Genomic DNA, 24,839 nt, shown 5'->3' with positions numbered 1-24,839 from the left:
CCCGCGCATCCCCGCGCTTGCTCACGCCTCCCAGCTCACACTCGGGCCCACACCCTTGAACGCCTGGGTACAGACACTCGGACCACGCCCGTGGCCCACGCGGGTCCTGGCGCACGTCACCTGTGGCCTTGAGTCTCCACTCGGCTAGCGGGGAGCCCCTAACCCCTCCGCTTTCCCCCCACCAGCGAGCCGGTACCAACCATCGCCCGCCCCCGCCCGGAGCAGGCCCCGCCCTCACACCGCTTCAGGGGCCCAATGAACGCCGCGGCTCGGGCCGGCCCCGCCCACCCTGGGGAGCCCCGGCCGCCGATTGGTCCGTCCGGGCGCTGTGTCCCCGCACGTGGGGCGGGGGCGGGGGTGAATGAAGTGGACTAGATTTCCCCACCTCCGCGTTTACCTCCCCCGCCTCGCGGGGCCCGCCCCCCTCCTGCGCCCAGTCCAGCGCTCCCTCGCCCGCCCGCCTGCCGGCCGCTGCACTGAAACCTGGCGTCCGGCTCCCCTGGCCAAGGACCCCGCGTCGCGGACCCGCGATGGCCAAGCGCAGCTCGCTGTCCATCCGCATCGTGGAGGGGAAGAACCTGCCCGCCAAGGACATGTGAGCAAGCCTGGGGATGGAAACCCCAACTGTCCAGGAGGGGTGCTGCCCCTTATGCCCGCCTGACCTTCCAGGGGTCTACACGGCCCGCCCACAAGTAGAGCAGTGGTGGCGAGGGTGTGGCGAGTGCGGCTGCCGTGGGAGACAGGCAGGGAAACGGGGACAGTGAGATTTGCTTCGAACACCGGACAGGGGATGACAGGGAAGGGCCCGGGACTGGGGAGGGGGCGGGGGGGTCTATAAGGGGCCTTCAGTGAACGGGGAGGGAAGGCGGCGGCCCACAAGCGGAAGGGGCTTTGATAGAACTGTAGCTGGCATGGGGGTGACATCGAAAAGGAGTTGTCTTTGTGCACTGCGGGGGGTGTGGCTGGAGGGGGTGGAGTGCCCCCCTAAAAACGAAGGATCTTCCTCAGTAGTTCTGGAACACTTAGTTCCTGGCAGTATGCACCCTGCACCCGAAATGCCCTGGGGCTTCCTGCTGTGCCTTTGAAAAGGGAAGGAAGAGTAGACCTATTGGTCAAGAGGCAGGATCTGTGCAGGATGGGGTGGCTGGGGAGTCGCTGTTCTTGTGTCCTCAGCTTTGCCTGAGGAGCAGCCTTTAACCCTTAAAACCACCCAGCAAGGCCGCTGTCACTGGTCCATTTTACGGATGGGAAAACGGAGGCTCCGGGAACGGGGAGATGCTGTCCCCAGGTGGCAGAGCAAGGTCTTAATCCTAGGGCTTCTCATAAGCACTGACATCTAGGACCTTCCCTGGCCCCTGGCCAGATTTGAGGTTTCCAAAGCACCCCCCCCTCTTCCCCCGCCACCGCACCCCCCCCCCCACCACCACCCTTCTCAGTAGATGCCAGAGCTGAGCTGTCTGATCCCATTGCCGCTTCCCTCCTATGAGCCTTGGGCGGCTCATTGTCCACCAAGTCTCAGTTTCCCCGCTGTAAACTGGAGGTGGAAATCCCTCTCGGTGGAGGGTGATGGAAAATATGAAGCCTGAGGTGCCTGACTGCCTGGAGGAGGGGCGGGGACGGGGGATCCCGGAGGCAGCCTAGGGTCCAAAGTCTGCTGGCTGGCAGCCTCCCCACCCCTGGCTCCTCAGCGGGTGCCGGGATGCCGAGGGGGGCGGACCCGGGAGTGGGCCGCAGGAGGATGGGGCTCAGGCACCTCCCTCGCGCGCACAGTGGTCCCCGTGAGTTTCCCAGCACGCTCAGCGCCACGAGCAGTTCCAGTTCAAGGCCCCCTGGGCCTGAGGAGGCCAGGCTCAGCAGTTGCCATGGCGATGGGTGAGGGAGGGTGCTGGGCGGGCTGTGTCAAGGTGGGTTTCGCTGTGAGGGGAGGGGAGCTGGAGCTGGGAATGTGGTCTCTCGGGTGGGGAGGCAGATGAGCTCTGAGAAGGGTCTTGGTCTCCAGGCCCAGCCTCCAAGCACCGGCCGCCCCCCACCCCGCCCCCGCCCCCGCCCCCTGCTGGCACCGGTATCTAGGTCAGCTTGGCCTCCTCCGGCTGGTGGCGGCTGGGAGGTGCAGCCCCTCCGTCTGTCGCCTCCCTCCCCGTCCCCGCAGCTCTGGCCCTAGTGCCTGACTCCAGGCTCTTAGCAGCCGAGGGCGGTGAAACTGTGCACTCTGCCCACTTGGGAGCCCTGATGCCCGGTTCCCCAGCCCAGCCCTGCACAAGGGAGGGACTCCTTCGCGGGTACCTCCATCCCCAGGGGAGGGGTCACCAAGTTCTGTGGGTTCTGCCTCCAGAATCTCTTTGCTTGCCCTGCCCTCCTGTGTACTCCCTTGCCCTCCCCTCTTTTGGTCTGTCTTCGCCATAGTGGCTGGTATAGGCAGCTCTGACTCATCAACCATCTCTTAGATCCAGATGTTAACCCGCGCCACCTCAGGCCCTCACATTTGGGCTTTTGGCCCCCTACTTCCCTGCTCTCGCACATGTGTGAGTCTTCCCGCCTTCAAGCACTTTCCTTCAGGGGTGGCTGGAAAACTCCTATTCATCCTTCAGGACCCTTTCCAAACTTCTACTTACCTCCAGAGCTTACCCTGGTGCCCTTGGGCAGGGTTCCTTGCCCTGTAGCACTTTGGGTCAGCTGGAGTTAGGATGAAGCCCTTGGTACCAGTTGCTCCTTTGTGGGCTGCCGGTGCCACATGATTCTGAGCACAGGAACCATGACTCATTCGTCTCGGCATTCTCGGCGCCCTCAGGGACACCTGCTCCACGGTAGAGGAGATTCAGATATGTTGAGGACCTTTCCCATGAAGTCCTCTTTGTTCAGTCGCCAAGTCATGTCCAGCTCTTTGCGACCCCATGGACTGCAGCACGCCAGGCTTCCCTGTCCTTCACTGTCTCCCAGAGTTTGCTCAAATTCACATCCATTGAGTCACTGACACCATCCAACCATCTCATCCTCTGCTGCCTGCTTCTCCTCTTGCCCCCAACCTTTCCCAGCATCAGGGTCTTTTCCAATGAGTCGTCTCATATTTACCTTATACAGCTGATCGCTGGAAAAGGCCCTGATGCTGGGAAAGATTGAGGGCAAGAGGAGAAGGGGGTGACAGAAGATGAGATGTTCAGATGGCATCACTGACTCAACAGACATGAATTTGAGCAAACTCTGGGAGATGGTGAAGGACAGGGAAGCCTGGCATGCTGCCATTCATGGGGTCACAAAGAGTCGGACACAAATGAGCGACTGAACACTGCTCCAACAAATGCTCCAACAAACTTTTGTAGATGGGGAAACTGAGGCTTAGGATGTGGAAGTCCTTTGCCAAGGCCACACAGCCGGTAGGGAGAGAAGTCAGGAGTCAAATGCACTCTTCTGCTGACAGACCAAGCATCCTATCTGGACCCAGGTTGCAAGCTTGCTGTGGGGCTCAGTGGGGACCCAGCCTCGCAAATGCCATGCAAAGCATTTGGCTCAGTCATGCAGGGGTTCAGAAATCTCAGGAGGCCCTCCCTGAGTGCTGGAGGCAGGGGTGATGGTGGTGAGCCTGCACCCCTGGGCCTCATGAGCCCCAAGCCTGACTCACGAGCAACATCCCTTCCAGCTAGCACTTGGATGCCTCTGAGGACAGGGAGCTCTCCTTCATTCTTGGTGACCCATCTTGACTGAGACAGTTTGGAGGAAGGGCGGTCATCACACAGTGGCCACCCGCCTCTCTGCCACTTCCATTCGTGGGTTTTCAGTCCCCTTAAGGGCACAGGGCCCAGCGGTGCTCCCCGAACAGCTTCCTGAGCCCGCTCGGTTTTGTCCTGCTTCCTCCCCATCCTCGGGTGCCTGGGCCAGCCAGAGAGGAGCTGAGTCTCATGGTGACCGGTGACCCGCTGGCTCCCTTGCCCAGCGGCCCTGGGGACGATCCCGGGGCTATTTCAGGATTTGCCCTGATCCTCCCCCTTCTACAGCCTGGAAACTGCCAAGGCCCTAAATATAGAGGCCCCGCAAGGAGCCAGGCTGGGCCAGCAGCAGCAGAGTGGTTTGGGTAAGAAGTGGGAAGGGGCCCAGCCCAAGGGCCTCATCAGGGCAGAGAGCACAAGTCCCAACAGCTGGCCAGGGACCACCATTGGGCTCAGGTCCTTAAATGCCCATTCTTTTTTTACAAAAATATTTACTTATTTATTTGGCTGCATCGTCTTAATTGCAGCACATGGGATCTTCCCTAGCTGCAATGCATGGACTCCCGTTGTGGCTCGAGGGCTCACTAGTCACCTTGCTGGGGCTTAGTTGCTGCAAGGCAAGTGGAATCTTAGTTTCCCAACCAGGGGGCAGGGCTCTTGAACAATGGGAGAGGGTTACAAACAGAAGATCAGAGAGTCCAGGGTGGTGCTAACGATTACTAAACACAGTCTGTGGGCTCGCCCTCACATCAGGTCAGCTACCCTGTGTGGTGGCGTTACAGATCCCAGTCTATGGGGAGGAGGGACTGAGTCTTGGGAGACATTTCCCATCAGTGTCAGGAGAAGCTTTGTCTCCAGTAGCTTCCTCTGCAGGAAGATCCCCTTTTGAGTAGGGAAACTGGGCTTGGAATTCCCCAACCTCCTAACATGCAAATCCAACATCTCCTTCCTTTTTATGGGTCGCAGACCTGAAGGGCACTTCTGGAGAAAGTCCACTCCTGCTTCTTGCTCAGGAGTGACCCTGGGCCTGGCCAGGGCTGCCCTCAACCCCAGGAATCCCCCGGCAACAGAGACAGGAGGAACCAAGCCATCCTGGCTTGCCTTCCCTATTTATTCTTTCCCAGATGGCTGGGGGCTTGAGGCTGATGGATGTCCATTCATTCATTCATTCTGCTCAACAAACACTCACGGGGACCCAGTCTTGTGCCAAGCCCTGTCAACACAGAAGTGGTCCCTACTCTCGGGTTATAGTCAGGCAGAGGAGGCAGTTGATGACGGTACATCGCTAGCGGTGCTGGGATGGGAGGGGAGACCTTACTCCCTGCCTCTGGGACAGGTGAGGGCTCTCAGAGGAGGGGGGCTGGGAAGGGGTCTTGGGAGGAGTGGGAAGGCAGTCCAGGCAGAAGGAACAGCAGGAACCAAGGCTCAGAGGAGAGACTGACGTGGTGGAGGGGCTTTTGTGACTGTTGTTTCTGTCCTCCCCTGGACGAGGCAGGGTTTGGGGGCTGTGGGAGCCGGCAGGAAAAAGTGACCTGTCCTGAGCTGGAGAAGCAGTGGCCGGGGAGCCTTGGTGCAGGTTCCTGCCTTTGCCTCACCAGCCCCCTCCCAGACCAAGAGTGGGGGCACACTTTTCAACCTGAGGAGTCTTTGGGTCCTTGAGGCTGGTGCCTCAGCCTGGACTGTCCTTTCTCCTGGGGTGGGAGGAGGGGTGCCCATGGCCCGCCCGCCCCCATCAGTCCCTCCCCTCTTTTGCAGCACCGGCAGCAGCGACCCCTACTGCATCGTGAAGGTGGACAATGAGCCCATCATCAGGTACCGCCCCCGCCCCGCCCGCCCCGCCCATTCCTCCTGCCCCGCCCCCCAACTCCCACATCTAAGGGCGTGTGAAATTTGCATGGAGATGGCCAGGGCTTGCAGCTTCTGATTTCTTGGGGCCCATTAGGCCCTGACAGCCTGCTGGGAGGTGAGAAAAGACCGACTAGCCTTGCTAATTACTGACCTTAACGCCCATAGAGGGATTATCTACCGTGGGCTAGGCGCTCAGCCAAGGGCCTCCCACCCACTCTGTTCCTCTTGACAACTTTACAACCGGCCAAAGGGCCAGAGGATAATGGCTGGTAACCACAGATGTCACTCAGGGAGGATGGACTCTGCCAGGCCCTATGCTAAACCTTTTGCAGTTTAATACTTACCATGAGCTCCATACAACAGCATCACATCCCATTAAAAAAAAAAAAAAAAAGCTAACTTGCCCAGAAGGGCCACTTCTCCTGTGCTGCATCCCTTTCCCCCTGGGCCCCATGATCCCGGGCAGGGTCTTTGTTGTCTGCTACCCTCTCCCACGAAGGCCTTTGCCTCCAAAGTTCATGGCCAGAGCCGCTCCACCCTTCTGCCCACTGGGGTGCCCACTGCTGATCAGTAGCCAAGGCGGTCACGTCAGCCCCACAGTGCTTCCCACCTGCAAACAGCGTTCCTTTTTCCAGGCTCTCTCCAGAGCACGGACACCGTGGGGGATGGGGGGAGCAGGGTGGGGAGATGCCTGACTGCTCGGGTTGTCTCAAGGACAGACAGGGAAATCGAGGCCCCAGAGTTCAAGTGGCCTGTCCAAGAAGTGGTTGGGGTGAAGGTGATCCCCTGAGCCTTCCTCAAGGTCCTTGGAGGGTTTCAGCTTACCCTGCTGAGTCCTAGGAGTTTTGGCGGGTTTATTTTGGTCACACCACACAGCATGCGGGATCTTAATTCTGCGACCAGGGATGGAACTCACCACGCCTCCTGCAGTGGGAGCACAGAGTCTTAACTGCTGGACTATCAGGAAAGTGTCTGGAGCCCTATGAGTTGAGGGTTCTGCCCTGGGATGAACCAGAGCTGGCTCTGTGGGGCAGGCTCCAGACCTTGGCTCTCAGGTTCCCCCCCAGGAGGACTGTCTGTCCCCAGAGTCAGCTTGGCCATCCCCCTGCCTCCACCCTCAGCGAGTCTCTTCAGTATCAGGAGCCACTGGAGGCTGGGAAGCTAGCCTTCCGGTGCTGGCTCTGCCATTGTCCTGCTGTGTGGCCTGAGGCTAGCGACTGCCAGCTCTGGCCTCAGTTTCCCCAAATGGAAAATGGCCTGACAAATGCAGCCAATGCCCCAGCCAGGGCAGAGAGCACAGTCAGGAGGGGATGATGGGCGGCAGACGATGGAGGGGTAGGGAGAATCATCACCCAGCAGAGCAGTTGTTCCGGGAAATGGAGGGGAATGTGGGGACGGGTGGGCTCGAGCCCCGCAGCGCCCACCGCCCTGTCCCGGCCAAGGGTCTGTGGGCAGTGCTGAGGGTCGTCTCCTGCAGGACGGCCACTGTGTGGAAGACCCTGTGCCCCTTCTGGGGCGAGGAGTACGAGGTGCACCTGCCGCCCACCTTCCACTCGGTGGCCTTCTACGTCATGGACGAGGATGCTCTCAGGTGGGTGCAACCGCGCTCCCCATCCGGGGCCCAGACCCCGCCCCCGTCCCTCTCTGGGACTGCGGGTCACTTTGCCTCCTATTTACAGCCTGGAAGGAGGGGGAGCCCAGGGGACCTGCAGGGCGCAGGGCTTGGATGTGCAGCATCTGTGTCTGTGTGTGTGGATTCACTATGCTCACACCCCACCACGCGTGCATGTGTGTGCTGCGCTGTGTGTGCATGGGGATGTGAGCTTGGAAACAGGCACCCGGAGAGAAGAGCTGGGCATGTAGGTGGGCACATGCGTAAGTCCACGTGCAGACACATGCCCCTGAGAGGGCCTGCCAGAGAGTCACAGGTCCTGCTCCATGTAGGCTCCTGTAAGTGACTGCACTGTCAGCCTCCCTGCTCCCAAGAGGGGCACTGAAGGGGGTGGGGTGGGTTGGGGGTCTCCAGTTCTGCACCAGCCCTGCCCAGCTCGGGCTCCCTCTCCACCCTCCAGCCGGGATGATGTCATCGGGAAGGTCTGCCTTACCAGGGACACGCTGGCCGCTCACCCTAAGGGTAAGACCCCAGGAGGGAGGCCATGCCGGCTTCTCATCCCCTGCCCTTCCCCCACACTGGTCTGCCCAGTCCCCAGCCCATCCCCCGCTCCGAGACCTTCCTCTGGGATCCTTCAGTCCCCTGTGCTCAGGAAAGCCGTCGCGGGCCTCCCCAGAAGGGCCCATGGCCCTCTCCATCGCCTGTTCCCTAGTCTCTGCCCTGTAGCCGGGACCATTCTGCCCCCCTGGTTGGGACCACATCCCCCCCCCGGGGGGATGAGGGGCTGCTAGTGAGATCTGAGATCTCTGCACGCAGAGGAAGGGGCCTCTTTATGCTCCGTTGTCAAGGGGTGGGGTCCCCTCCTTCCAGTCTGGCTGGCTGTGTGCCCCACTGGGTCTCCTCGGCCTGGTCCCCAGTGTCCTCAGTCGAGGGGGTTGGCCTGGGGCAGGGTGTGGCTAGAGAGCCTCTGGAGGATTCAGGAGACACTGACATTGTTTGGAGGGGTCAGCCCTGCCCCAGCCAGGCCCTGTGACCTGGTGCCACCTCCTCCGGGCTGAGTCACCATCTGCCGGTGGAGGTTCAGACCAGGAGTTCAGAGGTGCTTCAGGCTCTGCTGGCCTGAGACCCCGTGACTCCCGAGGGGCCTCCCCGGCACACACCTGCTCCCATCCCTGAGGCTGGGGTGGGTCTGGCAGTGGGGGAGGGCCGCTGCTGACTCACGGGGCCTCTTGGCCCCTGCCAGGCCTGAGGCCTCTCCTGCTTGTGGCCCCAGCTGGCCACTCCGGGGCCAGTGGCCCCCGTGATGCCATCCCCTTGTTGCACCCCCATCTGTCGCGTCCTCCTCCTGGCAGCCCGCTCTCCCTGTCTCTTAAGATGGGGAAACTGAGTGAGAGAGGCCAGTCCCAGGATGGGGCAAGGGCAGGGCCACCAGATGCAGCTAGGCACCACGCTGGACTTGGACTTTGAGCCCGCCGCTGTTCAGCTCCTGACCCTCCGTGTCCCCACCTGCCACTGGGGGCAGCAGCCCCTGTCTCCTGGGAGCTTGAGAGGACCCCGAGGCGATCGTGCAGGGGCCCGGGGCGTTGGGGGGGCGGGGGTTGCTGCGGGAGAAGGGCCAGGCCCCTGGCTGAGCCGCGGCCCCTCAGGTTTCAGCGGGTGGGCCCATCTGACCGAGGTCGACCCTGATGAGGAGGTGCAGGGCGAGATCCACCTGCGGCTGGAGGTGGTGCCGGGGACCCGGGCCCACAGGCTGCGCTGCTCTGTGCTGGAGGCCAGGTGAGCCGTGGGGAGCTGGGCAGGGGGCCCCCGGAACTAGAGAAGCCCACCGTGGGTGCTAGGCCTCCTCTCCCTGACACCACCAGGCTTCCTCCCTGGACGGCGGGCTCTGGGGGGCGACTGGGGACATGAAGACGCTGCCCCGGTGACCCTGTGGGAGGCTGTGTCTCTTAGAGGCAAGGATGCTGGTCTGATGCTGGACTTCCAGGCATCCTCGAGCTGTGGGGGAGATGGGGGAGGGGACCCTGCTCCCCGATCGTCCAGCCCCAGTGCCAGGACTGGGCTTCCCCTGGGTTTAACTTCAGTGTCAACTTGGCCTGACTTGTGGGGTTGGCGGGGAGCCCTCGGTAGGGTAGGGTGGTTGGGGGGAGGTGAAAGGAGTTGCTGAAAATCTCCAGAGGAAAGGGTGGGGTTCTCCCCGGAGGGAGAGTGACTTGGATGAGAATCTGGGGCTGTCACCTGTGCCAGGGAACCCCCCGCCCCCACCAGGGTATTTTTAGCTGCAGGCTCCACTCCCATCGGGGCCTGAGTGTGAGTCACACACACTCCGTGAGAAGCACCTTCCTTTCTGGCTCCGACCCACCTCCACCAGGTCCTTGCCTGCCTCTGGGGCGGGAGCCGGGGTGGCCCGTGGAGGGGCCCACCAGCCAGCTGGCACCTGTGGAGTCCCCACGGGGTGGCTGGCTGCTCTGGAGGAAGGCCTGCCTCCTGAACGTGAGGCCTGTGGCTCCCCTGGGCTTTATTTTGCGTCCTGGGGCTGGGACACGCACAGCCAGTCCCAGGGAAAAGGGCTGGACTTGGACAGACATACAGTCACTCCCCTCATGCCCTGTCCTCCTCGCGGACCATCCACCCCTCTGCCTACTCACTTCCTCCGTCCTCAGCCTCGCCCAGGCCAGGCTGTGTAACCTGAGTGCTCACACACTCACATGCACGCTCACACACATGCACACATGACCTGGCCTCCTCTTAGCAAGTGACAAGGTTGGGGGCGAACGGGGGACAGCGGTCAGTCAAACCCCCCTTTGGTGTGTGAGAGGACTTGTCCCCCGCTGTCCTCGGCTTTTGACCCCTTAAGGAGCTGCCTTTGTTGCAGAGGCAGGAAGAACATTTTCTGCTCCTGCTTCTGGGCAGATTCTCAAGGCCATGCTCTGGAATTTTAATAGGCAGTTCTGAGGAGGAAAGAGAAGCAGTCACAAGAGGCGTAAACTGGAAAAGACAAAAAAGAACAGAAAATGATATTTCCGGGGAAGGGAAGGCGGGGCGGGGGGGTTTGTGATTCTTCCAAAGAGGGTGCTAAGCCATGGGTGCCGTGGCCAGATTTGGTCCTGGTGAAGGACCAGCTGTGGGGAGAGGGCAGGATGGTGGTGGGGGCTGCTCCCCAAGGGCCCCCTCAAGTAGGAGGGGGTAGGCCTTCTAGGAGCCTGTTACCTCCATTCAAGGGATTGTTTTCTCCACTTTCTTGATGAGGAAACCGAGGCTCAGAGAGGTGAGCCTGGCCCTGGGAACGGAGGGCAGCGAGATGCGCCCTTGGGCCGGGCTGTTCCAGGCTGCACTCGCCTCGCGTCCCTGCTGCCCGAGGAGGTGCAGCAGGAGTCAGAAGGGGCCTTGGAAGACCCTTACCCTGGTGTGGGGAACACATGGGGGGGTCCATGGGGTGAACGCAGTGGGAGTCAGGGTCTAGAAAATGCAGAGACACTGTCCACAGCCTCCCAGCTTGCACCCAGGCCTTTCCAGCCTGGTGTAGGGTTACCCCACAGTGGGGTGGGGGGTGTCCACCTAGGTGAGGCTGGGTGACAAATGGGTGCTCTGGTCCCTCGCAGGGACCTCGCCCCCAAGGACCGGAATGGCGCATCTGACCCCTTTGTCCGAGTGCGATACAACGGCCGCACGCAGGAGACCTCGGTGAGGAGGCTGGAGGACCGGGAGCGGGCCGGGGGGCTCCAGGACCCGCCCAGGCCCTCACGGCCTCATCCTCTCTGACCATCACCGGGGAGGTCAGCTGAGGTCTGCAGTCTCTCAGAGGAGGCTCGGGGAAGCAGGGTGGCCTCTCCCAGGGTGCACGGTGGGTCCCACCTTTCTGGTGCCAGCTCCTGCGGTCTCTGCTGCCTTTCGCTCCTGGCCCGGGTGCGCCGCGACAGTCTGCCCACCTAGGGGTTAATCTGCCAAGTCCACCCCCTGCCCACACTGCTTTTTTTCTCAACTCTGGGAAAAAGCCAGGGTTGGGGGGGGGCTCAGCCCTGGTGGGGAGGGCGTTGAGACCTGGGTTCTCAGGGCAGCCTGCTACCATTTTGCTGTGTGGCCTTGGACTAGTGTCTTACCCGCTCTGGGCCTCGATTTCCCCACTTGAGAAGTGAGTAGGGGTTTGGACACGGAATCGTTACCTCTGCTATCTCGGGGCCTCTGCGCGGACGAGGAGGGATTGTTGCCTCAGAGCCCCTGCGGGGAACCCATGGGAGGTGTGTGGGGTGGCCCTGCGCTCAGATGGCCCTGGGGAGACTGGTAGAGTCAGCCTGCCTCCAGTGATCAGTGATCTCTTTTGGGGCAGATCGTGAAAAAGTCATGCTACCCACGTTGGAACGAGACGTTTGAGTTCGAGCTGGAGGAGGGGGCGGCAGAGGCGCTGTGCGTGGAGGCCTGGGACTGGGACCTTGTCAGCCGCAACGACTTCCTGGGCAAAGTGAGCGCCCTGCCCCTTCAGGCCACCCCTGCCGGCCTCCGTTCCGGCCATCCCATCCCACAGAGGGCCACCCAGGAGGCCCGGGACCCCCCGGGTGCTCAGGGACCCTCAGCAGGTACCCCCTCTCAAAAGAACAGTGGTTGGCAAGGAAGGGAAACGAGGATCCCAGCCTCGGGTCGTCCCCACCTCTCCTCCGCCAACAACCAAGGCCTGTCCTGCTCCCAGGTGGTGGTCAACGTGCAGAGACTGTGGGCGGCCCAGCGGGAGGAGGGCTGGTTCCTGCTGCAGCCTGACCAGTCCAAGAGCCGGCGGGAAGAGTGAGTGCTGGGGCTTGGCCACAGGAGTGGCAGGTCTGGGCCCTGGGAGGCTTAGCCTCGGCTCCAGCAGGCAGGCAGGTGTGCCGGCCGGGAGTGATCGGCCCTGGATTTCCTGTGCCCTTGTCCACCAGGCCAGCATCTTCTCCTCTTCCCCTTCTGACAGTCCTGGACTCAGCCCTGACCTCAGAGCTCCAAGGCAGTACAAGTCTCCTGCTTTCAGTCTTCTGGCAGATTCTAGAACAAGCCTTCAGATACTTTCCCTTTAAGGGTGTCTCTGCAGACCCTAGACCAGAGTTCAAGTCCCCAGAGCTCTGAGTCAGTGTCCCTGAGCCATAGCTCTCACTCTCCCCATAGTTTTCCAGGAATGGGGTTGCCAGATAAAATACAGGATGTTTGGTGAAGCTGAATTTGGGATAAACCTTGAACTGATTTTTTAGTGTATGTCCATGAAGTATATGAGACAAACTTATATTTAAGATACTCAGTGTAACTGAGTGCCTTGTATTTTTATTTTGTGAATCTGGCAACCCTATAAGGAAGCCCTCTGGCCCCCCCTTGCCCTCTACTCAGCCCGGAAGTGGAGGAACAGCAGTGTCCCCACCTCGAATGGTTCAGCTCTGTGTGTCCACAGGAGGTCCCAGACCCCCCCCCCAACACACACCCTCATCAGGACAAGGGTTGGGTGGGCCACCGTGTCCAACTCCAAGACATTTCCATAGAACCAGCCATGGCAGTCTTGTTACTTGTCACTTAGCCGGGCTGTCCTGCAGGCAATGGGGGTGGGGGGCCTTAGAGACTATCAAGCCTTGGTCAGCAGCCTCCCCAGGAGGGGCCGGAACAGGGGAGCTTGGAAGTTAGGTCTAATGTGGCAAGTTGCTTACCCAGTGTGAGCCTCAGTTTCCCTTGGCAGGTTGTCATGAAGCTTGGGGATTTTCTTCCAGTGTAAAACATACACATGGGAGCTGTTCTCTGGGAGTTGACAAACTCAAGGCCGGGGGGCCCAGCACGCCCACATGGGTGAAGCCTGGGGCCCTCAGGAGTCTCAAGGTGGCAGGGAGCCAGGCCTTGAAGACGGATGGCATGAGCTCCCCTGAGGATGGAGGCAGCAAGGGCTTTCCAAACAGATCAGCCAGGGCAGAGAATGGGAGGTGGGGGGAGACAGTGCGAGGAAACCCCAGTGGAGGGCCGGCTGGCTCAGAGGGACGGCAGGGAAGACAGAGGCAGTGGAGAAGGGGCCGGCCCTGGGCGGCCTGGGTCCCTGGTGGAGAGGTCACGGGCTGCCCGTTCCAGGGGCCACCTGGGCTCCTTGCAGCTGGAGGTGCGGCTGCGGGACGAGACGGTGCTGCCATCCAGCTGCTACCAGCCCCTGGTGCAGCTGCTGTGCCGAGAGGTGAAGCCGGGCACCCAGGTGAGGGGCCCCCGGGGAAGGTGGGAGGTTCAGGGACCCTGGGTGTGTCCTCCCCGTCCTTCTAAACACGCTCTGAAGAGCGAAGATCTGAGTTGTCAGAACCAGCCAGTGCCCGGGGCCCCTCCGTCCCTTGGGACAGTGGGCCCCCTTCCCTGTGGTCCTCTGCGGTCCTTAGAGGGAAGGGTTGGGGTTCCCCTGTGTGTCCTGCAGCCCCGCCTCTCCTTGCTGCCCCCTGCAGGGCCCAGGGCAGCTGATCTCACTCATTGAGGAGACGACCAGCACGGAGTGCCGCCAGGAGGTGGCCACCACCCTGCTCAAGCTCTTCCTGGGGCAGGGACTGGCCAAAGACTTCTTGGACCTGCTCTTTCAGCTGGAGCTGAGCCGCACCAGTGAGGCCTGGGAGGGAGTGGCCTGTCAGGGCACCGGGTGGGGGTGGAGGGCCAGGAGCCTAGGACTCCAGGGATGGTCAGAGGGGAGAAATCCCGGAGTCCTCCTGCAGGAGGCCGATGGGTCCAGTTAAGGAGGGAGACGGGTCAGATTAGGAAGTAAAGGAAAAAGCAAAAGGCAGAGATGGGATGCTGAGTTGACAGGTGGCCAGGAGGCTCTTTACTGAGTGGTCAGCAAGGAGCCCCTAGTCCCAAGCTCCTCCATCCTTCTTCCCAAAGCCTTGTCACTCTCCCAACCCCCTATCGACGGGAACCTCTGCTTGCAGGTGAGGCGAACACCCTGTTCCGGAGCAATTCTCTGGCCTCCAAGTCCATGGAGTCTTTTCTGAAGGTGAGGTTGCATGGTATATTGTCTTTGTTTTATGGAAGAGGAGACTGAGATTCCTAGAGGCCAAGAGACAGAGCTGCACCTTAAACTTGACTCATGTGTCTCCTGTCTGGGGCCCTTTAAGGCTAAGAATTCCGTTCGTTCATTCATTCATGTAGCTGCAGTTTGTTGAGCAGCCTTCCCCTGTGTGTGCCAGATTCTACCCTGGGTGGCCACAGCAGGCAGACGGTGGCTGGGAGACCAGCTGCGGGGAGAGAGGGCGGGTAGCTGGAGGTGGGAGGCGGGACCAACGCGGCTCGCGGTGGCCCCCAGGTGGCAGGGATGCGGTATCTGCACGGAGTCCTGGGCCCCATCATTGACAGGGTATTTGAGGAGAAGAAGTACGTGGAGCTGGATCCCAGCAAGGTGGAAGTCAAGGATGTAGGGTGAGGCCAGGGGTGATCCCTGAGGGTGGGGTGGGGGGCGGACAGGGGGACGGGTCAGGCCCTTTGTGCAAGTGTGCGTGTGTTTCTGCCTGAGTCGGCCTTTCGTCCGCTCTGCCCATTTGTGCGTTGACTGTGTCCCTGTCTCAGCTGATGTCTTTCTACACCTGTGTCTCCGGGCGCCCCTGTCCGAGTCGTGGGTGCAGGCGCTGACCTCGATCTTTCGGCGGGTCCGCCCCCGGGGCCCACTCAGGTGCTCTGGACTGCACCGCCCGCAGACCGAGGCCGAGGTGCTGGAGCAGAGCGTGCAGACGCTGTGCGCCCACCTGGGGGCGCTGCTGAGCGCACTCAGCCGCTCGGTTCGCGCGTGCCCTGCGGTGGTCCGGGCCACCTTCCGCCAGCTCTTCCGGCGCGTGCGCGAGCGCTTCCCCAGCGCCCAGGACGAGGTGCGCCCTCTGTCGGTGGGGCTGGACGGAGGGGGAGAAAGTGGCAGGAAAAGAAGGGGCGGGTGTCTCAGGGCCTGGTAGGAAGGGGCCTGATTGATGGTTAGAAGCCCAGGCTGGGGCCGGGGTCAGGAAGGTCACGGGAGCGAGGGAGAGAGTCCCAAAGGGAAGGGAGCTGTCAAAAGAGCCCAGGCCTCTTAGAGTCCAGCCCCCCACTCTCTCGCGCCCCTCCAGAACGTGCCCTTCATCGCCGTCACCAGCTTCCTGTGCCTGCGCTTCGTCTCTCCTGCCATCCTGGCCCCCAAGCTCTTCCACCTGCGAGAGCGGCACGCGGACGCCCGCACCAGCCGCACACTACTCCTGCTGGCCAAGGTCCGGGGCTGCGGACCCCAGCGGAAGATGCTCAGCTGGGTTCCCCACTGTGTTTCACACTGGCTCTAGGAACGCCTTGTGGCAGGCCGCCGGTACCCTCCTGTGGCGCTGCACTTCGTAGTTTTCATAGCTTTTTCATGGTCGCCCAGTCTCATGATTAAGGGAACAAGTCCACGAGCTGGAGGGTGCCCAAGGCCTGGTCGCACCGCCTGTTGGGAGAACCGGGGCCTTCTAACTCCCAGATCTACTGACTCCCAGGCTGCCCTTATCTCCCTGGCACCAGGCTGGGGCCAGGGTACCCAGTGGAGCAGAGTCTGCTGTGAAATCCACAGAAGGTCAATAGACTGGGCCCAAGTAGTTCCTAACTGGACTTCCCTGGTGGCTCAGATGGTAAAGCGTCTTGCCTACAATGCGGGAGACCGGGGTTCGATCCCTGGGTCGGGAAGATCGCCTGGAGAAGGAAATGGCAACTCACTCCAGTACTCTTGCCTGGAAAATCCATGGAAACAGGAGTCTGGTGGACTACAGTCCATGGGGTTGCAAAGAGTCGGACACAACTGAGCAACTTCACTTTCAGTCCCAACTATAAGTTCCCTAAAGACCGCAAACTGTGACCCGTCCCCCGCCCCCGCCCTGCTCCGGTCCCCAGTGGGATAGAGTGGGCCCTTGAGCAGAGCCTGGGTCGCCTTCTGCCTCCATTTCTACAGTGGGAGTAGCACAGACTGGGTGCGGGGGTGGGGGGTGGGGGCAGGGAGTGGCCGTCGCCTGGCGTCTGACTCTAGCCGAGTCTGGCCTTTCCTGCTGTCGAACCCCTAGGCAGTCCAGAACGTGGGCAACATGGACACGCCAGCTTCCAGGGCTAAGGAGGCTTGGATGGAACCGCTGCAGCCCACGGTGCGCCAGGGCGTGGCCCAGCTGAAGGACTTCATCACCAAGCTGGTGGACATCCAGGAGAAAGATGGTGAGCCCTTCAGGGCGCGGCCCCTCCCCTTCCCCGCCCCCTGCCCCGCCCACCTCAGTGCCTCTCACTACTCCACCCACAGCCCGATGTTGAAGTTTGCTCCGCCCCCGGCCCCGCCCTTGCCGCCCGGGGTTCACGTGTTGTCTTCCCACCCTGGCCCGCAGAGCTGGACCTGCAGCGGGCCCTGAGCTTGCAGGCACCCCCGGTGAAGGAGGGGCCGCTCTTCATCCATAGGACCAAGGGCAAAGGACCCCTCACGTCCTCCTCCTTCAAGAAGCTCCACTTCTCCCTTACCACGGAGGCCCTCAGCTTTGCCAAGACCCCCAGCTCCAAGGTGGGTAAGGGCGCCAGAGGGTAAGAGGGGCTCTGAGGGGTTGGAACACCCTGGAGGCACCTGTCCCTTCCTCTTAGCCCACCTCAGGGACCACCGGGGTCGGAGAAGAAAGCCAGGCAGGGGCCAGCTCCTGGTGGCAGCCATAGGGTGACTTAAGACCCATGAGGAAGAAGGTCCTCTTTCTAGGGGGTCCTGGGGTGGGCAGTGGCTGCGGTGTCTGGCCCTGGCTTCTTGGTCAGGGGTGTGCGTGAGTTGGGCACTGAGGCATGCTCAGGCCCCCAAGAGGCCAGGTTGAGTGAGCTTGTACTCTGTCCTGGCTGAGGTCACTCTCAGAGCAGACTCCTGGGAGGGTGGGTCCTCTGGATCCCCAGTGCCAACCCCTGGTGCTGTGGAAGGGGAGACTGAGGCCCAGAAATAGGAAGGGGAGTGACCTCGGTCTGAGCCTCCCTTCCCCTGTCCCCGTCCCCCTAGAAAAGCACCCTCATCAAGCTTGCCAACATCCGGGCAGCAGAAAAGGTGGAGGAGAAGAGCTTCAGCAGCTCCCACGTCATGCAGGTTATCTACACGGATGATGCGGGCAGGCTCCAGACCGCCTACCTGCAGTGCAAGGTGTGGGCCGTGTGGAGGGGGGCCCGCGGCCAGTGGGGGTCCTGTGGGAAACTCTCCCCCCCACCCCGCCCTGGGTGGGCTGGAGTGAAGGCTGAGTGAGCCTCTGACCGCCTGTTGCTGTATCAGGCACAGCATGGGTGTGAAAGCTGATGTGAGTGCCGTGGGTGTGTCTCTTGGGGTCTGGGTGCCTGGGAGGCCATGCCCATGTCTGTGTGGCCCTGTCTTGGCACCCACGCATAGGTCTTAGGTCTCAGGGCGGTCCAGTGCGTAGATGAGTGTGTCCTCGTGTCTTGAATCTTCGCATTGTATACATTTGTTGGAGCTTGTCTTAAGTTGGTGTCTGTGTGTTTCTGTGTGTGTGTATGTATGTATCCACACATAACAATCGCACGTTTATGCAAGTGTGTGGCTGTGGGTGATTCTCTCAGATCCCCTTCTCCTCTTCATGTATTAACCCATTCACTCACTAATTTATTGATTCATCTAAAAAATATTCATTGAGTGCTTTCTAGGTTCTGGGCACTAATCTAAGTGGTGCGGGTACCGCGGCAGACAGAACAGAGTCCTTGCTTTCATGGGCTTCCATCGCAGGGAAGGAGATAGATCCGTAAATAGATATTTTAAATGTCAGTGAAAATATTTGACATTATTTTAATGTCAGTGCTTTGTTGACATTAGCAATGGAGACTGAGAGAGACAGGGAGGGGACAGAGTGGGGTGCAGCAGGGAGGGGCTCTCAGGGAGGGCCTCTGACGGCAGCATTTGAGCAGCGACATTGAACAAGGGGGATGGTGGTGTGGGTGGGGACGTGCTTTGTTCCCCAGAGTGACTGTCTTGGATGCAGGGGTGGGAGGTCACAGACCCATCCGACGGGGCCCAACCCCCAAGGACTCCCTGATGGGTCAGAGTCTAGAGCCACAGGGAAGAAATGGTGACACATGATTGACAGGTTGTGGACTGCCCAGGGGCTTGGCCGAGGGGACCGTGGGGGCTGAAATCCAGCCTTCGCTCTCTTCACCAGGCCATGTGCTGGGTGTGGGCTGCCTGCGTCTGGAGAAAGGGCAGCTTTTCCTAATTCCCCCAAAGCTGCTGAGCCAGATCTCAAGACTGTGTAGTCCTGAGAGGCAGGGCAGCTTCAAGGATGGAGGGCGTCCTGGAGGCGGTGACCTCTCATCATGGCCCCTCCCCCTCATCCCCTGCAGAGTGTGAACGAGCTGAACCAGTGGCTGTCTGCGCTGCGGAAGGTCTGCATCAACAACACCAGCCTGCTGGGCTCCTACCACCCTGGCGTCTTCCGCGGGGATAAATGGAGCTGCTGCCACCAGAGGGACAAGACAGGTGGGATGCAGGCCAGAAACCCACAGTGCTGAGTCCCCCATAGGCCTCAGGCCCCTGCCTGGGACATGGGGCTCTGGAGCCCCACCTCACTGGCCAGCTGGGAGCCACCTGGGCACCTGTGGGCACTCCTGAGGCCAGCCAGGCCATGCAGGTGCTCTGGGCAGAAAGGGTCCCGTGATCCGGTGTTTTGGGACCTGCCACTTGGTATGTACAAAGCCTGTGGGTGCCTGAGAGACCCTGGAGGAGGCAAGAGTTTGAATCCCATATCTGCCGCCATCTAGTCCAGCTCCTTCCAAACTCCTTTCCCAGGGAAACTTTTTCAGCCCAATGAATGAGCTTCTTGCAGAACCAGGGTTCTAACACACTTTAGGGATTCCTTGCTAAAAAGGGCTGAAGAGAGCTCCTGAATTTGCATATTGCCACACTGGCAGCCCAATACTGGAGCTGTGAGTTGGGGGTACCCTGGGCCTTGGGCCCTAGAGGGATAGCAGAGAGAAGCTTCTAGAACTTTTAGTGATGATGGAAATGGTGTGTATCTGTATGGCCCAATGCTGTGTGTGTGCCAGCTGCGGACATGTGGTTGTTGAGCACTTGTGATGGGGCGAGTGCAGCCAAGGAGCGAGTGCAGCCAAGGAGCTGAGTTTTGAATTTATTTTAATTTCAATTCATTTTGATATGAATGGTCTCATGCGGCTAGTGGTTGTCTTCTTGGACAGCAATGTTCTTGAAGGTTCCACATCTTCCTGCATTATCTGTATCTGCTTTACAAAATTATTGCTTCCCAGTCACAGAGGACACTCAGCACTTTGAGCCCCCACCGCCTGCAGGCCAGGCCGAGCCTTGAGCCCCGTAGCTCAGCATGGTCCAGGCCCTGGGAAGATGGCCCACCCACTCATGCTCAGCTCTGGCTCTGACAGGGAGCAGTGGCAGCTTGTTATGAGCGTGTCTCTGGCTAATGGGCCCGGCCTGCAGCCTCCGGCTATAACGTTGTGGCGAGAACCCTCATCAGTGGCGCAGCGGGGCTCCCCAGGGTGCTACAAGGCAGGGCCTGATAGCCGCGTACTGTAGAGCGGGAGACCGAGTCTTGGCAAGGGCAGATGTCTGTGCCAAGGTCTTGAAGCCAGCATGTGTCAGAGCCAGCTCATTCCAAGGAGCAACTCTCCTGGCTCCTCTTACCATGACCTTATGGTTCTTGGCTGCTCCCAGCTTCCTTCTAGGCAGGAATCTTCCAGAAAGTGGTCCAGCACCCTAGGTTGTATCCTGCACAACTTCCACATCCTGCAGTTATGTCAGTTACTGCTCAGGAGCTGAACAGGAGGGAGATAAGGGGCTGCCCCCTGAAGCGTGGGCACCACCGACCGGCCCTGGGCCAGACCTCCTAGGCTGTGCCCCCAGCCCAGCCCTGCACTGGGGGGCCCCTGAGTCCACCCCTTGCCCTCTTGAGGCCTCAGTTTCCCCATCTGCGTTCCAGGAAGTCAGATGTGAACACTCACAGTGCCTGCCCACCACTCTGTCCCCTCTCTGCCCCAGATCTGGGCTGCAACAAGACGCGGTCCTGGGTGACCCTGCAGGAGTGGAATGACCCTCTCGACCACGACCTGGAGGCTCAGCTCATCTACCGGCACCTGCTGGGTGTGGAAGCTGCACTGCGGTAAGGAGGCCCATTCGGGGGCAGCGAGGCCCACGGGCAGAGCCTGGGCAGCCCCCAGGGATGTGCTGGGGGCGGGGGTTGGCCAGAGCCAGGATCAGGCTCAGGGCTCCTCCACGGTGGCTGTTCTCTTCCCTCCTAATCTAGCCCCACACCTTCCTGGCTAGGGCACCCACGCCTGGGGAGGGCAGGGTGCCTGGATCTCTGTAGCACAAGGCTGGCTCTCTTTTGGATGAAGGTGCCAAGGGCTGTGGAAGCCCAGGGTCAGGCTGTGGTTGATTTCCACCCCCTTATCTGCCCAGCACTTCCGTGGGGCCCTCGGAGCACCGGGACTGCCCTCAGCCAACTCACTTAATTCAGTGGTTCTCAGCCCTGGCTCTGGCTTATTTTAGTTTTATTTTTGTACTTTATTTTTTTTAATATTTTTCGCTGTGCTGGGTCTTCATTGCCTTGCAGGCTTTTCTCTAGTTGCAGTGAGTGGAGGCTACGCTCTAATTGTATCATGAGGGCTTCTCACTGCGGAGGCTTCTCTTGTTGCCGAGCACAGAACCTAGGGCCTCTAGACTTCAGTAGTTTTGGCTCCCAGGCTCTAGAGCAGAGGCTCAATAGTTGTGGCACGCGGACTTAGTTGCTCTGAGGCATGTGCGACCAGGGATCGAACCCATGTCTTCTGCTTTGAGCCACCAGGGAAGCCCCTGGCTCCAGCTTAGAAAACATGGGGTGCTTTTTAAAAACCACTTTTTGCAGCTACTGAAACAGGTGGATTCTTATCATCCCCCATTTAAGCCAGGAAGCAGCAGAGCTAAGATTTGAACCCAACCCACCTGGGGCTTAGGTGAGACCAGTGCCCAGGCTCTTAACCAGCACAGCCTGCCTTGAGGGCCTCCCCACCTCCGGAGCCTCTGACCAGCCCCGGCCCATTCCAGCCTGCTGCCCAGAACTTCTGCCCCACCAGGAACTCCAGCCTCTGGCCCGACCACCTGTCCACGTCCCCTGGCTGCGTTAATTTCCTGCAGCTGCTGAGGCAGATTATCATACATTTGTTTACTTAAATAGCACGGATTTCTCTTCTTCTAGTAAATGTTGAAGAAGCAAATGAGCAGAGGTGTAAGGGACCAAACTGACCCCCCGGGGTCACCTGGGGCACCTGACGGGGAGGAGCTTGTTAGACCTCAGCAGAGGGACACGTCTCTCCCAGAATAGACCCGGGAAACAGTCAAAGGGCTGAGCCCATAGAATTCCTCAATAAGGGGCACAAGGTCTGCACGGAGGCTGCTCACCTTCCCTCTGTGTAAGCGCACAGAGGATTGTACTTGAGGGGCCCGGGGTGCCATTGGTGAACGCCGGTCAGGAGCCACGCTTGAAACAGCATTCTCAGGACATCCCTGGTGGACTAGTGGTTAAGACCCCGTGCTTCCAATGCAGGGGGTGCAGGTTTGACCCTAGGTCTGGGAACTAGGATCCCACATGCTGTGCAGTGTGGCCAGAAAGAAAGAAAAATATCACTGTCTCCTGTTTCCAAAAGAAAGAAACTCATCCTGTGGGCAGTTAACACTAGGGGATGTTCAGGCTCCGCTTGGCCCTCTTCCCAAGGGCCCCTCCAAAACAGGAGCGACATGATTCAACCTTGGTTTCCAAACTGCCCTTGCGGGGGTGGTGGGGGGTGAGGGGAGAGGGTGGACCAAGGGAGGGGGCTGGAGTGGGGGGTGAGGGGTGAGGGGGGACCAAGGGAGGGGGCTGGAGTGGGGGGTGAGGGGAGAAGGGGGACCAAGGGAGGGGGCTGGAAGCGGGGACGAGGGAGGTGAGTGGGGGCCAGCTGAGACCTGGGCCCGTATCTCTTCCTGTAGATTGGAAAAGTCAGCCCCCTGCCCCCAGGACCCCCTCCAGCTCAGGAGGCCCAGCCAGGGTCACCCTGGGTCCTGTGGGGACATGGGAGCCTCACACCCTGTCCTCTCCCCCCAGGGAGAAGCACCGACAGCTGAGCACGGGCCCAGAGGCAGGCCACGGGCCGACGGGCCCTGGGGAAGGTAGGTGCTACCCACCCCAGCCCCCTTTTGGGCATTGTGGGTGGGGCCTCCCTCCCCAGTGGGGCCCTCTCTCCTCTGACCCCACATCTGCCTCCAGCCTCCAGGGACCCGCTGGCCGAGCTGCTCCAGGTGCTCGGGGACCTCCAGGAGGCCCATAGGTCCAGCCCAGCAGGCTCACCGCCCTCGGAGCCGAGCCGCATCCTGGAGCTGCAGACGTGAGGACGCCCTGCAGGCTGCTCCACGCCCTGCCAAGTGCTGGAAGACCCCCGCGCACTCTCAGCATTTCGCCTCCCTCCCTCTTACTGGGGTGCAGGGCCCAGGTCCCTCCTGGGCCGGGGGAGTCAGGGGACAGGGGGCTCCAGAAGTCCAGGGCTGACAAGGCTTTGGCTAGTCATCGCCCACCTGATGTCTCCAGAGAGCTTCAGTTGCTCTCGCTCCTCTATAAGGCCAGGCTGCTCCCCGCCGCCATCGCTTCCGCTCGCCCCAGGCTGCACCAGGGCCCTCCTCTCCTGCCCAGGGCAGAGCCAGCCAGAAGCCACCCTTTACAGTGGCCCACTCCCAGATGGACTGACACTTGTCAGACCCAGAGAGGCAGGAGGGCGTGCAGAGCCCAGGAGACCAGGCCTGGACCTCAGCACCCACTTTGCTCCCAGCCGCCACCCCATCCGCTCCTGGGCTGTGCCCCCCGGGAGAGCATCGAGGTGCTTATTGCCGACAATAAACCTGCTGTGACTGCGGAGGCTCTGGGGTCTCGTGATGGGGGTCGGCTGCTGGCGGGGGTGGCTGAGGACTGGGCGCCAGCATAGACTCTGTGTACCCCCGTTGCCTCTTCTCTGCTGCCCCCCATCCTGAGGACTTTTTTCTTCTCCCACCTACCGTCCCCACCACACCCCTTCATCCCACTCATCCATCCCACAGGCTGCAAGCCTGACACGCCTCACCAGCTGCCCCTCCTTGCAGCCCCCAAACAGGCCCTTCAACCTGGCCTGCAAGAGGAAGCAGGTCAGAACCTCATACCACGTGGCCTGGCCCTGCCAGTGTCCCTTATGCCAACCCCCTCATCCCAAGCAGGACTTCCTTGGTCATCACCTCCCTGCGCTCCTCCCAGTCCCTCCCTAGGTACACAGAAACCTTCCATGTAATTAGCAAGACAGAGGAGGGACAGGGTCTTCTAGCATGTTCTCATTCAACCAAGCTTAGAGCCTCCCCTGTGAGCCCAGACCTGGAACAGTTCCCAAGGGCCTGGGTTACAGGCAGGACCCTTGACCCGGCTGACTAGCCAGGCTCTGGGGCAGGACCATCTGGGCAGACTGCAAACTGGGTTCTTTGAGGGGTGGCCCAGAAAGGCAAAGAGGTGATGAAGGCACAGGGGGCTGCCCCCTCCCCTCAACCCCGTGGCTTTTGGGGCCATATCAGACTTTTCTCCTGGCCACAGCCTTGATAGGTGGTTCCCCCCACAGCTTACACCAACTCAACCCCCTGGATGTTCATCTCTTCTTGGTCATGATGCTGCCAGCCTGTGGGCCTCACCAGCTTCATTGCAGGGCTGGGCATCCCCTCTCCCTCCCTGGCCCAGGGCTCAGGGCCAGGGGGCCTCAGCCTGCTCTTCCCTGCCCCCATCACCAACTCCTGCTTCTCTGGCTACTTCCCTAGGGTCTCACACACATCTCCTGCCTGTTGGCTCTTCTTGGGTTTCAAGGACCTCCTGATCAGGCAGTATGGACCCCAGGGTCTGCTGAGCCCCAAGGCATGGAGTGAAGGGGAAAGACAGGTGTGCACTTATAAGGGGCTTGCCCAAGTAGAACCATGGGGGTGGGGGTGGGGGGCGGTTTTGACCACAACCCTTGGCATATGAGATCTTAGTTCCCTGGCCAGGGATCAAACCCACATCCTCTGCACTGGAAACTCGAGTCTTAACCACGGAAACTCGGAGTCTTAACCAGGGCACCACCAGGGAAGTCCCAGAACTGCAGATTTTAACTGCATACACACACAGCCAGCCACCCACTGGCAACACTGGCCACCCTCGCCACCCTCTCCTCCAGTGGTTCAGATGTGGGCGTGGTCACTGCCACCCTCTCCTCCAATGGATCTGATGTGGGCGTGGTCACTGCCACCCTCTCCTCCGAAGAATCTGATGTGGGCGTGGTCACTGCCACCCTCTCCTCCGAAGAATCTGATGTGGGCGTGGTCACTGCCACCCTCTCCTCCAATGAATCTGATGTGGGCGTGGTCACTGCCACCCTCTCCTCCAATCTGGTGAGGGGAGTAGTCACTGTAGCCACCTCTCCCATGAATACCCACCGGTCCGGGTTCTCCTCTCAGAATCAGAGCAGAGCTCCCTACAGCCCAGGATGCTACGTTCTTTTTAGAAGCCCCCTGGAAAAAGGAGAGAGAAGAGACTCTTTGCTTCCCTCAAGTCCAGGTGGCCCTGCAGGTCACCCTCTCACCTGCCCAGGGATTCTGTACCACTCCCTGGGATCGCCAGGCCTGTTATTCACCCGCCCCCCAGCTGTCTTGAGAGTCTGATTGGGCCCTCAGACAGAGGCCCGCAGCCCTGGGGCTGGCA

At 60.6% G+C, this 24,839-nt stretch overlaps 1 protein-coding gene across 1 annotated transcript; it reads left to right on the top strand.

The window, feature by feature from the left end:
* The first annotated feature begins 382 nt into the window (after nucleotides 1–382).
* RASA4B (RAS p21 protein activator 4B) lies at nucleotides 383–23,007 on the top strand. Its single transcript, XM_006057144.4, has 21 exons — nucleotides 383–595; nucleotides 5,457–5,513; nucleotides 7,027–7,140; nucleotides 7,622–7,683; nucleotides 8,808–8,937; nucleotides 10,761–10,842; nucleotides 11,486–11,617; nucleotides 11,843–11,934; nucleotides 13,225–13,342; nucleotides 13,581–13,731; nucleotides 14,055–14,119; nucleotides 14,429–14,541; nucleotides 14,792–14,984; nucleotides 15,216–15,353; nucleotides 16,170–16,314; nucleotides 16,479–16,648; nucleotides 17,120–17,257; nucleotides 18,460–18,595; nucleotides 20,126–20,246; nucleotides 22,206–22,270; nucleotides 22,368–23,007. Exons 1-21 carry the CDS (start codon nucleotides 531–533, stop codon nucleotides 22,487–22,489), a joined length of 2,409 nt encoding a protein of 802 aa, XP_006057206.3. The 5' UTR covers nucleotides 383–530; the 3' UTR covers nucleotides 22,490–23,007.
* The last annotated feature ends 1,832 nt before the right edge of the window (nucleotides 23,008–24,839 follow it).

The sequence above is a fragment of the Bubalus bubalis genome, chromosome 24 (assembly GCF_019923935.1).
Source record: "Bubalus bubalis isolate 160015118507 breed Murrah chromosome 24, NDDB_SH_1, whole genome shotgun sequence".
In the NCBI taxonomy this organism is placed as follows: domain Eukaryota; kingdom Metazoa; phylum Chordata; class Mammalia; order Artiodactyla; family Bovidae; genus Bubalus; species Bubalus bubalis.
Note: the sequence above shows the minus strand (reverse complement) of the source record. Positions and strands in the feature narration are given on the sequence as shown.